The sequence below is a fragment of the Mirounga leonina genome, unplaced genomic scaffold, assembly GCF_011800145.1.
Source record: "Mirounga leonina isolate KUSES-001 unplaced genomic scaffold, KU_Mleo_1.0 Mir_173, whole genome shotgun sequence".
Classification (NCBI taxonomy): domain Eukaryota; kingdom Metazoa; phylum Chordata; class Mammalia; order Carnivora; family Phocidae; genus Mirounga; species Mirounga leonina.
Window position 1 is genome coordinate 15360905 of NW_023270447.1, and position 13533 is coordinate 15374437.

Sequence of the window (13533 nt, forward strand, 5' to 3'; positions counted from 1 at the left end):
CAGTCTTTAAATGAGAGACAAGGAAACCACACATCCTGCCCACACCTACTTCCCTGGAAGATTTTTATCTACAGTTCAGTTGTCCTAGGGTTTCAGCAGCTTGCCAGGCTGCAAGTCTAACTATTTCAAATAGGACATCCAAAAGTCATCACGGGAAGCTTTAGCCAGGAACTTAGAGTGCTGTGAAGCCGTGTCAACAAGAGGAATGTTGTACAATTTTAGACTGAATAGCAAGAAGTCCTTGCTGGAAAGGAGATGACCCTAGCTTTCCCGTATAAAAGCAACTTGAAACATGTTTATTTGGCCTTCCAAAGTGAGATTCAAACTGAGAAATGTACTACCCCCTTACTGTGCAGTTCCTTAGATTGAATCAGTGCTTTATTTCTTCTGAAAAGCCCCATCTCACCAAAAGGAGTTTGACAGCAATGTCTTAAGCCTCTTTTATCCACAGGAAGAACATCATCGTGAGCGTTAAAGTAGATTATCCTTCTCCACACAGCTCACTCCATATAGTGGGGCCATGTGGAGTTTCTTCCCCATGATTTCAGCTCTGTCCAGCAATGAGCAGACACCCAGATTTTCTTGTCTGCCCTGAACTTTCTTCTGCTCAGCCCGCCACTCTAGTGCTCTAAAAACAAATTGTCTACACTTATGTTCTTCCTGCCGACTCATTTTAAACATGGATTTGACATAGCTCCCCCTTTTTCCCTTCTAGAGTATTTAACTGACGCTAGCCTCTCTCTCAAGCAACAAACTTTGGAATAATTGTTTTGTACTCTCTTTCCTTAATCCATATAGAATTGGTTTCTCTGCCCTTATTTTTAGTATCTCCAGAATTTTCCCTTGTCTTTCCATCCTCTTCTCTCCTTGTCATCTGAATTCACCTATTGATTCTGCCTTTGAACCAGTTCACACTCAGCCTTTCCTCTTCAGTCCCATGGTCACAACCTAAGCTAACTCTTCAACATAAATTCCTTGTTTTATTAGCACATTTGTTGAGGAACTGAGGCATAGGGAGATTAAGTATCTTATCCAAGATTTTATAACTAGAAAGTGGCAGAGCCGGGATTTGAACAAAGGCACTCCAGCTCCAGCCAGACTTACCTTAACAGCTAGGTTAGGTTTAAAAAAAAAGTGCCAGGAATGGGGATGAACGGGGCACTGTGATGGAGAAGAAGGTGCTGGGTGCTCTAGAAAGGGATATCAGGAAAGGCCTCTCTAAGAAGGATGTTTTAGCTGAAATCTGAAGGATAAGCCTGGAATATTTGTTCTCCTCCTTCCACTTCCCTTCCCAGCTTACATTTCACCTCCACCACAAACTCATCCCCATCTCCCACAGCCTTGTTTCAGCAACTTCTTCTCTAAACACCTCGGTGACATAGCCACCCATACCTAAGGTTAGAACTGAGCTACAGACCATCATATTGCAGTACCTTGTGCTTAGAAACACCTGTAGAGGGAAGAAATGAATGCTTCTGATCATTATTTCTTTATGTTCACCTTACATCAGGGATTATACCTCATACTTTCATGACCTTGCTCCACTCTTGGTCACACCTGCCACAGTTCTGGACCAAATGTAGGCATTGACTACACATATAAATTCTCATACATTCAGACTTTGTCTAGGCCTACTTAGTTACAGCTCATCTAGACCAACGTTCTCAAACTTTTTGGTCTCAGGACCTCATTACACTCTTGAAAATTATCGAAGACCCCACAAACTTTTGTTTATGGTGGCTATATTTGTCACTATTTACCACATTAGAAATTAAGACAGGGAAAGTTTTTAAACACAATAATACACAGGACACATATCATTAGCCATCAGAGCAATGGTATTCTTACACATCATGAAGCATCTAGAAAACTATAAGATCATGAGAGAATGAGAAGGAAAAAGGGAAATGACATCTTTGCATTATTATGGACAATAGCTTTGACCTCATGGACCCCTGAAAAGGTCTTGAGGACCCCCCAGAGGCCCCTGGGCTATATTTGGAGAACTGCTGCTCTACATAATGGTGCATCAATAACTTCATTTCTATCAGCCTTTAAACAGTCAATGATCTACGTACTAGTTTTCTATTGCTGTGTAACAAATAGCCACAAATTCAGTGGCTTCAGACAACACCTGTTCTCTCACTATTCTATAGGTTAGAAATCCAGGCAGGGCATGACTGCTTCTCTGCTCAGGGTCTCACAAGGCTCTAATCAAGGAGACAGCCACGGCTGGGTTCGGATCTGGAACAGACAATGGACCTTCTTCCAAACTTGTTCAGGTCGTTGCTGGCAGAATTCAGTTCCTTGCAGTTATAGGACTCGTGGTGACCTGTTCCTTAAAGGCCAGTGAGAGTCTCTACTGCTGCTTGTCTCTTTTAAGGCACTGATGTGACTGGGTCAGGTACACGTAGGATAATCTTCCTTTTAATTAACTCAAAATGAACTGATGAGGGACTATAATTGCATCTGCAAAGTCCCTTTTGCTGTATTAATGTAACATAATCAGGGGAGTGATAGCCCATGATATTCACAGGCCCCACCAATACTTGGGGATTATAAAGGTGTGTATGCGACAGGGTAGGATATTGGTGGCCATCAAGAATTCTGCCAGCCACAATCTGCCAGAGGTGTTTTGTTTTGGCAGGGGGGAAATGTTTTTCAAATCTTTCACTTAGACTATAAACTCCTACCTTAGTGTCCCAAGTTTTGTAATTTTTTTTTAATACAGGAAATGCAGGTCTTCCAAACTGCATCACTTTTCCAGCAAGTTCTTCTGTGCTTGGTTTGTTTACCTGTCAAATAGGCATAATGATGGTCCCTCCTTAGAGACTTGTGTGCACTAAACTAAGATGGCACATGTACCCCCTTTAGCACAGAGCCTGGCACATAAGAAGCCCTGAGTAACTCTGTGTCTCCAAGTAAGCACGTGACTCCCATGGTATGTAAGTGGCCTGAAGGAAGGGGTCCTTAAGCTAAGTGCAGCAACCATTTCCCACCCTCTAGGATAGCTATCATAAAAAGTTGTCTTAAAAGAAAAGAACAAGGGTTTCCAAGGATGTGGAGAAATTGAAACCCTCATACGTAGGTAGGTTCGGCAGCTGTGGACAACAGTTCCGCAGTTCCTTAAAAAGTTAAACATAGGGGCGCCTGGGTGGCTCAGTTGGTTAAGCAACTGCTTTCGGCTCAGGTCATGATCCTGGAGTCCCTGGATCAAGTCCCGCATCGGGCTCTCTGCTCAGCAGGGAGCCTGCTTCTCCCTCTGACCCTCCCCCCTCTCATGTGCTCTCTCTCTCTCTCTCTCATTCTCTCTGTCTCAAATAAATAAATAAAATCTTTAAAAAAAAAAAAAGTTAAACATAAAGTTACTGTATGGCCCAGCAATTCCACTCTTAGGTATATACCCCAGAGAATTGAAAACACACGTTCACACAAAAACTTGTACGCAAACATTCATACCGGCATTACGTAATAGACAAAAAGCAGAAACAGCCCAAAGGTCCACTGAGCAATGAATGGATTAAAAAAAATGTGGTATATCCATACAACAGAACATGACTTGGTCACAGAAAGGAATGACGTGATACGACATGGGTAAATGAACCTTGGAAGCATGCTCAGTGGAAGAAGCCAGTCACAAAAGGCCACATATCATATGATTCCCTTTATACGAAATGTCCAGAATAGGCAAATCCATAGACGGAAAATAGAGCTACTGTTGCCAGAGGCTGTGGAAGGGGCCATGGAGGTGACTCCTAACGGGGGTGGGATTTCTTTTCGGGGTGATGAAAATGTTGCAGGATCACGTAGTGCTTGTGGTTGTACAACTCTATACCAAACGACTGAACTGTATGTACACTTTACATGGGTGAATTTTATGGTATGTGAGTTATTTCTCCACAAAAAGGGTTTCTCCATCACCAATAGTAAAGGAATCTATCCATACATATTTGTGGGTGAATATATAGATGGAAAAAGGCGAAACAGCAAACTAAGCACAGCCGCCAGGAAGCTGCTACAGGGAATGTGCTTGTTTATTGTGATTCTACCTCTGCCCACGGCCAGAGACGAAACAAAGACTGAAGGTGCCGGGGACAAAGCATGGCTTTGGGGAAGAGCTGAGTAAGAACTGGATGAAATAGCCTAGTGAGGGGGAAGAGACCATCTTCTTCCTTCCTACTGGAGGAAGAAGATGGTCTCAGCATGAAATAACTCCTTCCCCGACCTCCTCACTAGAGACGCCTCATGACACGGCCTCACCCCAGCAAAGAGCCAAGACGACTGAGTCATTTGTATTGTCCACAGTTGGCCATCCACATGCCTTCTGCGGGAGGACCTTGACTTCTCCATCAGGAGGTAGAGTCGGTGGCTCACCCCTTGAATCTAACTAAACTGGCCTGAGGGGCTTGTCGGACCACTAGAATGCAGCAAGAGTGGGAAGTGATGTTCTGACTTGGTCTCTTGAATGTCCTCTCAGTACCCAGCCACCCATGCTTCGAGAAGCCCCAGCCACACTCAGAGACCATGTGTGGGTGTTCTGGTTCCCGGACGTATCTGAGTACAGACTTTGCATCGCCTCGATCCAGGGTGCTAGACGTGTGAGGAGAGAAGCCTCCCGACGATTCCAGTGCTGCCGTTCTCAGCACTCCCTGCCTTTCTAGTCCTCCTGGCTGAGGCTCAGGCACTATGCCCTGTGAATTTCTGGCCCACAGAGTCCCTGAACAAGACGAAATGGCTGCTATTTTCTGCCACTAAGTTCTGGGGGAATTTGTGACAAAACAACAGGTAATTAGAACAGTAACCTTTCAGAAGGAGCCAGTCTCTCCAAAGCTTGGTTACTTCGGCTTAATATTGGAGAGGAAACGATTTCTCGCCCCTAAGGCAAAAGGAAGAAAACATCTTTCTACACCATGGGTAGGAAAAGGCTTTTTTTCTCCTTGCTCCTTGGCCTGCATGTAGCAGTGAAACAGAAACCAATGGATTCTTTTAAATCTTTTAACCATATGCAGATGAATAAGCAAATGGTTGGACTTGGTTCCTAATCTCTTGTCCTTTCCTGAATAACTTTTTTTTTCCACTCTAATAAACTTTAGCATTTAAACAGAAGTCATGTGTCACATATATGACGATTAACAGCAAGAATGTAGAAAACGAGATAGCTGCTGAGCACGAAAACTTAATTAATAGCCAAGCCATTCAACCGAAAACCAGAACAGTGTTTCTGGCAGGGAAATGTGAAATCTTTTTTTTCTAACTTGGAATTCTTTTTTTGTTTTTTTTTCGCTCTCAGTCTTTTCTAAGATCGTGATTTAAAATTCAGTGACTACACAGAGAACTTTTTTAAGTTCTCAGTTGAACTCCACTGATTGAAGTGCAATAATCTTTCAATGACATGAGCAGGGCCACCCTCCCCATCCCTGGGTCCCCCGGGGGAATTGCCAAAGCCCAGAATACACAAACCAAGACTCATGGAGGAACAAAATGGCAGGAAAGCTGAACAACAGCAAGGAGGATGAAAGAGTTTGGAACGACAGGCTTCTCTCTCACAAAAAGGGAAAAGAAGTTTCATTCTTAAAAAAAAGGGGGGGGGGGCGGGAGAAAACAAGACCTTTACAGTAATACCATATACAGAGTTGGCAGAAATTCGGCAAAGAATAAAAAGTATCCAAAATGTTCCCTTACTCAGTTCCCGCCTGAGGCTCCATTTTCAAGCTGATTTGCCCTGAATTCTCTGGACGTGGAACCGTGCAAGGCTTCTAGAAGGGCCCAAGTGTTGGTCTCTTGACTCACCAGCCGAACAAGCTGAATCTGAAGTGGCCAGATAGAGAGCTTTAATGTTCACCAAAATCGTAGAGAAAACAAGTTATTTATGGATGAAATGATAGAAGGTCTGAGGTTTGATTCAAAACCCATTGCCGGGGTGGGGAAGGCAGGGGAGTTTATGGATGAAACAGGATTGGCCAGACATAATCACTGCGGAGGCTGGGGACAGTGGGTGCACAGGGCCTCGTACACCAGGCTCATCATATTGTTGCCTCTACTTTCCTATATGTTTGAGCATTTCCATAATTAAAAGTTGTGGGGTGCCTGGCGGGCTCAGTCAGAGGGGCGTGAGACTGTTGATCTTGGGGTTATGCGTTCAAGCCCCACGTTGGGTGTCTAGATTACTTAGATAAAAATAAACCTTTAAAAACAGTTTTAAAAACAGAAATCAATTTTTAGTGAGAGTGAGCAATCTTCAGATGCTAAAACGTCAAAGAATATATTATGGATAAAATGAAGCAAACTAGGTTTTACAATGAGAACAAGAAAGGAAATTTGAAAATTACTTTTATTTCATGTTTAACTCATGAAAAGAAATTCAGTCAGCCTGTAAATCTGATTCCTGAACCAGAATAGGTTTTTCTGACTTAAAATATTCACTCTGGGGCCTTTCAATACACTGCTATGGAGTATAAAATGTCACTTTCTTCTTTATCCATATGCTTCTCATTGTGCAGTAAATATTTGAGGTGTTCCAACACCAACATGGAGAACCATTCACAGGAGGCCTAGGAGCGTTGACTCCCACTGAAGGTGCCCCTTTCTCCAAGGACACACTCCCTGCCCCTTTTCAGAAAATCACCACAGCACCAGTCACCTCTGTGGACCTTGAACATTAAAGGTGGTTCTGACCCCACATCTTCATGTTGCTGAAGAGAATGCACTGCCAAGCAGAGAGAGGAAAGGCAGCTGGATGGTAAGAGCCTCAGGTCCAGGTTCTATATGTGTTTAACAGTGGTTGATTTTAATATTTCTGTGTTTCCTCACCACATCAAATAAAGGACTTGGACGAGATCATGCTTGAGTTCTCTTCCCATAACAGTATGGCCGCCACAATCGTAGCATCCTTCGTTTATGGAGCGCTAGCAACATGCCACGTGCTGTACTAAGCCCGGGTCAGGCACTGACCCAGTTAATCCTCAGATCCAGGCCACAGAGGCCCCACACTCTAGAGACCCCTCCACGGCCCACTTCCCTCCTTGTGGGGCCAGGATGATGTGAGCACCCGGAACCCACACTTCCTTTCTAGAGGAAAGGGCCCTCCCTAGGACCGCAACCTCACCTGCCTCAGTGGCCCAAGCCTCCTTCTCGGGCTTACATGGGCCTCTTCCGCAGTTACACCCTCCCAAGGTCGGCTTACTGGCCAGTGAGGGGTGAGAGGGAGGGAGTGTGGAAGGATCAGGACCTGTAGGTTGGGGTGTGGACGCTCTCCACAAAGCTCCTCATGGTGTGAGACGGGACCAAGTCGAAAGAGAAGGGAGATATGGGCTGGGGATGCTTCATTTATGCTTGGCTGAGGTCCTGTAAATGTTAGGGGTGGGCCTAATGAGGTACATACCCATTATTATGATTACTACTATTATTATGATTATTTTATTACGTCTATTTTATAGAGACCAAACCCGAGACGCAGAAGCTGGAGTAATTTGCCCTCAGTGGCACAGCTGGTTAGTGGCTGGGCCAAGGCTTGGGTTGCTACCCCTTTGATTCCACGCTCCTCCCTTCCATGCCGCCACCCAACAAAACTGCAGAATCCGCCCACCCCGGGGCTCTCAGAAGACAGAGGGGGTCCAGAGAAGCTGTGGGCCACCAGTGGAGTGGCTCTTGGACAGCATCTTATGTAATCGGCGCCGACAGAGAAGGTAGCAGAGAGCAGTGGTGGCAAAGCTTCCCCCCAAAACAATTACCATGGGAAGTTGATTCAACAGAAAAATATTTGATACAAGAGTATGACAGTTAATCCTAGGATTTCACTTTTTGTTCTGAACTTCTGACCCACAGCTGCTGGTGCAGCCACGGAATATCAAGAAGGTAACCGAACTAGATTTTCACCCTGTCCAACAAGCATGTGGCCAATCAAATAAGTCGGTCTTTGTTGACTTCCTTTAAACTCTAAAGCCAGGAAATCACTTCTAATATGTGAAGACCCCCACCTTCCCTTCAAGGACGTCCTGAGGCACAGAAATAAAATCTAAACAAACATCCTTTCAATTACTCTTCATAATGAAACATCCAGCAAATTCTAGGTAATTTGAAAAAGCAAATTTCTGAACAAAGCTCTAAAGATATCCCTAGAGTGTTTTTAGAATGCATGATTTGATGTACTTAATACCAAGCACTCGATGTAGTTCTGTTTGGGTACTAACCACAAATATCTGAAGTCAGTAGTAATAATAGTAGCTAACAGTGTTGAGTGCTTATTATGTACCAGGCATGATTCTTCATCTCCCACGTGGTCTCCCTCGCCTGACCCTCATGACAGCCACCTGAAGAAGTTCAGGGTATAGCTTCTTTACAGACAAGGAACAGAGAACCAAGAGCATATATTACAAAGGGCTTTATCAAAGTACCATGTGTAATAGAAAAAAAAAATCAGAAACCATCTTAATTGAATAAATTATATGTCCAGACAGGGGACTAGTGTGCAGTCATTAAAAAAATCATATTGTTGAGGAATATTTAACGGCATAGAAAAATGCTGAAAATGTTATATTAAGTTTTTTGAAATCACGGAAACAAGTGTAATTATGAGCACAGTCTGAAACTCTATGTAAATAGATGCAAAGTTTTAAAAGGGCTACAAATATATAAAAGGTTTAAGATGGATTATCTCTTAGTTAAGGAGTTACATATAAAGTTTATTCTGTGATTTTTTTAAATTCTATTTTGATTATGAATAACAGAATGAAAGAAAAGAAGGTTTTTTAAATATGACTGAATTTTTGTGAACCATTGGCTCAGGGAGTAGAAAAAAGGAAACCATAGTATGTCCACAGAAATCCCATGCTGGCAAATATAACAGATAATAATAGAAATAACTACTTACTAAACATGTGTCTCAGACTTCCTGTTGTACATGCAGCTTTCGCAACATCTCACTTGATCCTGCAAAGGCACTGAGAGGGAGGAGGCTTAGCTCCCATTTTTCAGATGATGAAAATAAAGCTCTGAGAGGCTGTGGCTTTTCCAAGGCTGCACAGCTGGTAACATGGTCAAAGCAGGGCTAGAATCTGGGGATATTCAGTCCCAGTGCAGCATCTGTGAACACAGGCCCAGTGTGTGGGCAGCCAGAAATGTGTTGTCCTGACCACATTCTGACTTATTCAGCATGAAATTAAATAAGTATGGCAGCCGACTAAGCCCCATGCCAGTTTATGGAAAGGCCAGTGAAATAGGGATCTGGAGATCTGAGTTCCAGTCTTGGATCTGCCATTAATTAGGTCCGTGGGCAAATCCTTTGACCTCTCTGTTCATCTAGATCCAACACAAATGTAATGGAGCATCTTAGGCTCAGCGCCTGTCCTGGAGGTCAGCTGTCTGCATTGTCACATGCCAAAACCCCCTAATAATCTTCCAGAAGATTTGAATGGCAGTGTTCATTTCTACTGAACACGAGGGGGAGGAGGGTTGCATCACATATCGCCAGCAAAACATTCCTTCCGTTTCCTTTAAACAATTCCTTCCCCCCCCCCCAATTCCCTCTTCCCTTACCAGCTGCCCAAATTCTCTTTTTCTGTTTCTTTCTCCCTGTAAAACAAAAACAAAACAAAAAATCTTTTCACCCCTTCTTTTTCTGAGCCACACTCCTCAAGATTTCTCCCTATTCCAAGTCTATTTTCATTTAACAAATATTTATGACATGATTGGTGTCTCCCAGGACTGTTCCTGGTGCTGGAGGATATGGTAGTGGACTTTACATCCCATCCTTTCTTGCACAGAATAATCCCACCTGGTCTCAGCTTCTGTTTGCATCTAGCGAAAGACAGCGTAGGGAGATGGGGGAGCGGGGATAGGGAGTATTTTAATTACTAATCATTTTTTTAGTGTTACATATAAAACAAGAGGTGAGGACTTACTGTTCTTAAAGAACCCCCTGCCTCCTTTTTTTTTTTTTTTTAATGATTCTATGATTTCATTAAAGTAAATTCATCATACCTTCCTTACTTACCTGGTAAGACTGCCAGGAACATTGTAAACAAAGTACCAGGCCAATTTTCCCACGAGATTTTATTGGCTCCATAAAGCCAACCTTAGTTCCTTAAAGCTGTCTGATCATATCTGAGTCCATATATGTCTCTCTCAAACATGACATTCCAGTCAATGTCTTGGCAATATAACCAATGCTTCCAGTGTCCTGTTATAAGGAGAACAAATTCTTGGGGCACCTGGATGGCTCAGTCATTAAGCGTCTGCCTTCGGCTCAGGTCATGATCCCAGGGTCCTGGGATCGAGCCCCGCATCGGGCTCCCTGCTCAGTGGGAGGCCTGCTTCTCCCTCTCCCACTCCCCCTGCTTGTGTTCCTGCTCTAGCTCTCTCACTGTCAAATAAATAAATAAAATCTTAAAAAAGAAAAAAGAACAAATTCTTATCAAACCCATATAAATAGCTCTATTGCCATGAAAATATAAGAATACTCAGTGAGAGTTTCCAAATTCTAGGGGGATGAAGTGGGGAGAAAAAGATATATGTGTCATATTTGTTCACAAAGGTATATTTTACCAAATTGCTCTAAGGCAGAGTTAGCTTAAGAGAAAAGAGGAAAAGTTTTCCTTAAATCTGGGAGAACAAAACATTTTTAAAATCAGCAATGTTTCAAACAAAGGCATAAAAAATTATAATTATCCTCCTCAATTTATTCAGTCCCACTTAATTACCTCTTGTAGCTTAAATCCAGTTTTTCTATTAGTTCTGGAAATTCTTACCCAGTTCAGTTTGATGATCTTAAAGTTATCAGAAACCTATATTCTAGAGTACTTGTCAGAGTCTTTTCCATGAGCCTCTCTGAAGATGAAATATATTTGCAAAAGTATCAGAGTAAAACAATAACCATCTGTAAATGACCAGACTTAAAAATGCCCATGGTTAAAGATCTGATGAGAGTTCATTACAATGCAATTGATGAGGAAATTTGGTTATTTTTATGCCATGCAACATTTTAAGATAATAACTAAAATTATGACTGATAGTATTATACTAGACATATCAGAATTTTAGGAATTTTATATAATTTCTGAACACTTATATTAATAACATTCACCCATATAATATAACCTAGGAAGGCTTATCACCACTTATTTGGCAATGCTTCCCATGTAATTTAAAATAACAAATAAGGCTAATCAGTGTAACATCTCTCTTTTAATTAGGAGAGAGAACAAATCCTTTGACTTGTCCCAGGAACCCTCTGGAAATTCCCAAAGTTTGTTTGAGGTCAAATAGACTCTGTCTAGAATCTGATTTGGGGAAATTTTGTTAAGAATATCAAAGAGGGGGGCGCCTGGATGGCTCAGTTGGTTAAGCGACTGCCTTCGGCTCAGGTCATGATCCTGGAGTCCCGGGATCGGGTTCCGCATCGGGCTCCCTGCTCAGCAGGGAGTCTGCTTCTCCCTCTGATCCTCCCCCCTCTCATGCTCTCTCTCTCTGTCTCATTCTCTCTCTCAAATAAATAAATAAAATCTTTAAAAAAAAAAAAAGAGTTTCAAAGAGATTTTAAAACACTTGGTCAGATAGGATCATAGGTCACTGTGAAAACATGCTTAGTTATCCATTTAACCATGGTGATAATTAAAGACTTCTCAGGCAAATACCAGAAGTTAAATTGTTGTAAGTAAAACTGAGCTCTTTTAATAAAGAAGACTCGGTTGTTGTTGTTGATGATTTAAGTAATCAGAGACCTGAACATTAAAACACAAAATATTTGCTTTCTAGGCAGATTACTTAAAAGGTAAGGAGAAACCTTTTACAATCCCTTATCAGGAGCAAATTGGAAGTCCAAGCAAACTTTGTCCTTCTAACACCTGAAAGAAAACTAAGTTCTAGTGTTACATAAGTACACTATTGCTATTAAAGCTTTCTTTTAAAACCCTTATAACAAATCCATTCAGTTTCATTCAGTTTGATCACACATTAAATTCCTTTCCCAAGATCCTTTTTTTCACAAACCTCCTACAACTTTCTATGTCCATTTTAGTTTGTCCCCTGTCATCTTTCCCACTCAGAAATAATCAATTTTACTTTAGGACAACTACTTTCTTTTCCCTCAACAAAAAATTGCATCTCCATTGCCCATACTTTTTCTCTCCAAAGAAACATATATCCTACATTCCTTGCATACAGAATTGTTTCCCTTAGTATTTCAAGTAACTTTAATTATATGAATTAGACTTCTTAATCCTAAGAAACCTTACTTTCTAGTGAAAACTAAAAAGTAAGCAATTGTGAACTGTTATACCAGCATTCTTTAGATTAGCAAATTTATGAATGTTTCATAATTTCTAGAAACGTGCATTTCCTTATAGCAGAATTTTTTAATGCGGCACAAGACATGTTTACTAATCAACCCAAATATCCTTAGTTCCTTTGTAATAAGAGGTCAAAAGTAGGTAAACTGGGACTTGTTTAGCAATTAGTGTTTCCATAATTTTTTTTTTGGAAATGCTCCAGACATTCAATGAATTCCCACCATCTAATTTAACTTAGATGGTGGAAGTTGCCAAAGAGACTTGGAAAACTATTTAAGCAAACATACCATAAAATAATCATTGCAAAAAAGTGCACCTAAAGACTCATCTCATTTACATGTATTCAGTTCATTTATTCCTAACAATTATGCTTAGATTACTCCTCAAGATTTCAAGAGACATTAGTTAGTCATCATCTTAAGTTATTTTTCTTGCGAACAAATTCTTGTAACAGAGATAACATGAGCTTCTTTGACTTTTAGAAAACCTAGGTAAAATAAAATTATTCTACTTAATGCCAATAACTCTGAAAGTATAATACGTGTCTGTATCGATTAAACCAACAAACTTAAACTTTTTCTTTTTTAAGATTTTGTATTTATTTACTTGACACAGAGAGAGAGACAGCTAGAGAGGGAACACAAGCTGGGGGAGCGGGAGAGGGAGAAGGAGAAGGGAGAAGCAGGCTCCTGGCTGAGCAGGGAGCCAGATGCAGGGCTCGATCCCAGGACTTGGGATCACGACCTGAGCCGAAGGCAGACGCCCAACGACTGAGCCACCCAGGCGCCCCAATAAATAAAATCTTTAAAAAAACAAAAAAGAAAAACATTTGGGTTAGTTTCTATTATATTTCTGAGATTTTGAAATACTTAATTCAAAAGTACTTATTTTTAAGCCAATTAAACAGAGCTCTTTTACAAATTAATTTTGGCAATACCATTCAGAGGTAGAAGAGTAACCATATCTCGAATGCACACACCTAGACATACATAACAGCCTAACACAGCTATCTTACATTTTAAAATTTTAGCCATGAATCGGGTATAACAGTATAAAACTCACTAGTTTATAAATAATGATTAGAATAAGTTAAGTTTATCCATTCAGATGACTAAAGCTTTTTACTATTTGTGAAAAAGACTTTTAAGATTTGTATTCATCCTTGAGAAGTAATCTCAAGGAGGCTATAGTCTATAGAGTTTGGGTAAGAGAGCCTGTCCAGCCATCTATATTTTAAAAAGGACTCTAC

At 41.3% G+C, this 13533-nt stretch overlaps 1 protein-coding gene and 1 long non-coding RNA gene across 2 annotated transcripts in view; one reads left to right on the plus strand and one right to left on the minus strand.

The window, feature by feature from the left end:
- ALG14 (ALG14 UDP-N-acetylglucosaminyltransferase subunit) overlaps positions 1–6893 on the plus strand; it is a 105442-nt gene extending 98549 nt beyond the window's left edge. Inside the window, exon 5 of the mRNA XM_035017981.1 lies at positions 6501–6893. Within this exon, the coding sequence (XP_034873872.1) occupies positions 6501–6555 (55 nt within the window). The 3' untranslated portion in view covers positions 6556–6893. The remainder of the gene's footprint in view (positions 1–6500) is intronic.
- Positions 6894–9014: 2121 nt separating this feature from the next.
- LOC118019112 overlaps positions 9015–13533 on the minus strand; it is an 8065-nt gene continuing 3546 nt past the window's right edge. The window contains exons 4-6 of the long non-coding RNA XR_004681574.1: positions 9992–10177; positions 9535–9570; positions 9015–9081 (exon numbers count right to left, since the gene is read on the minus strand). This is a non-coding gene — a long non-coding RNA (uncharacterized LOC118019112). The remainder of the gene's footprint in view (positions 9082–9534; positions 9571–9991; positions 10178–13533) is intronic.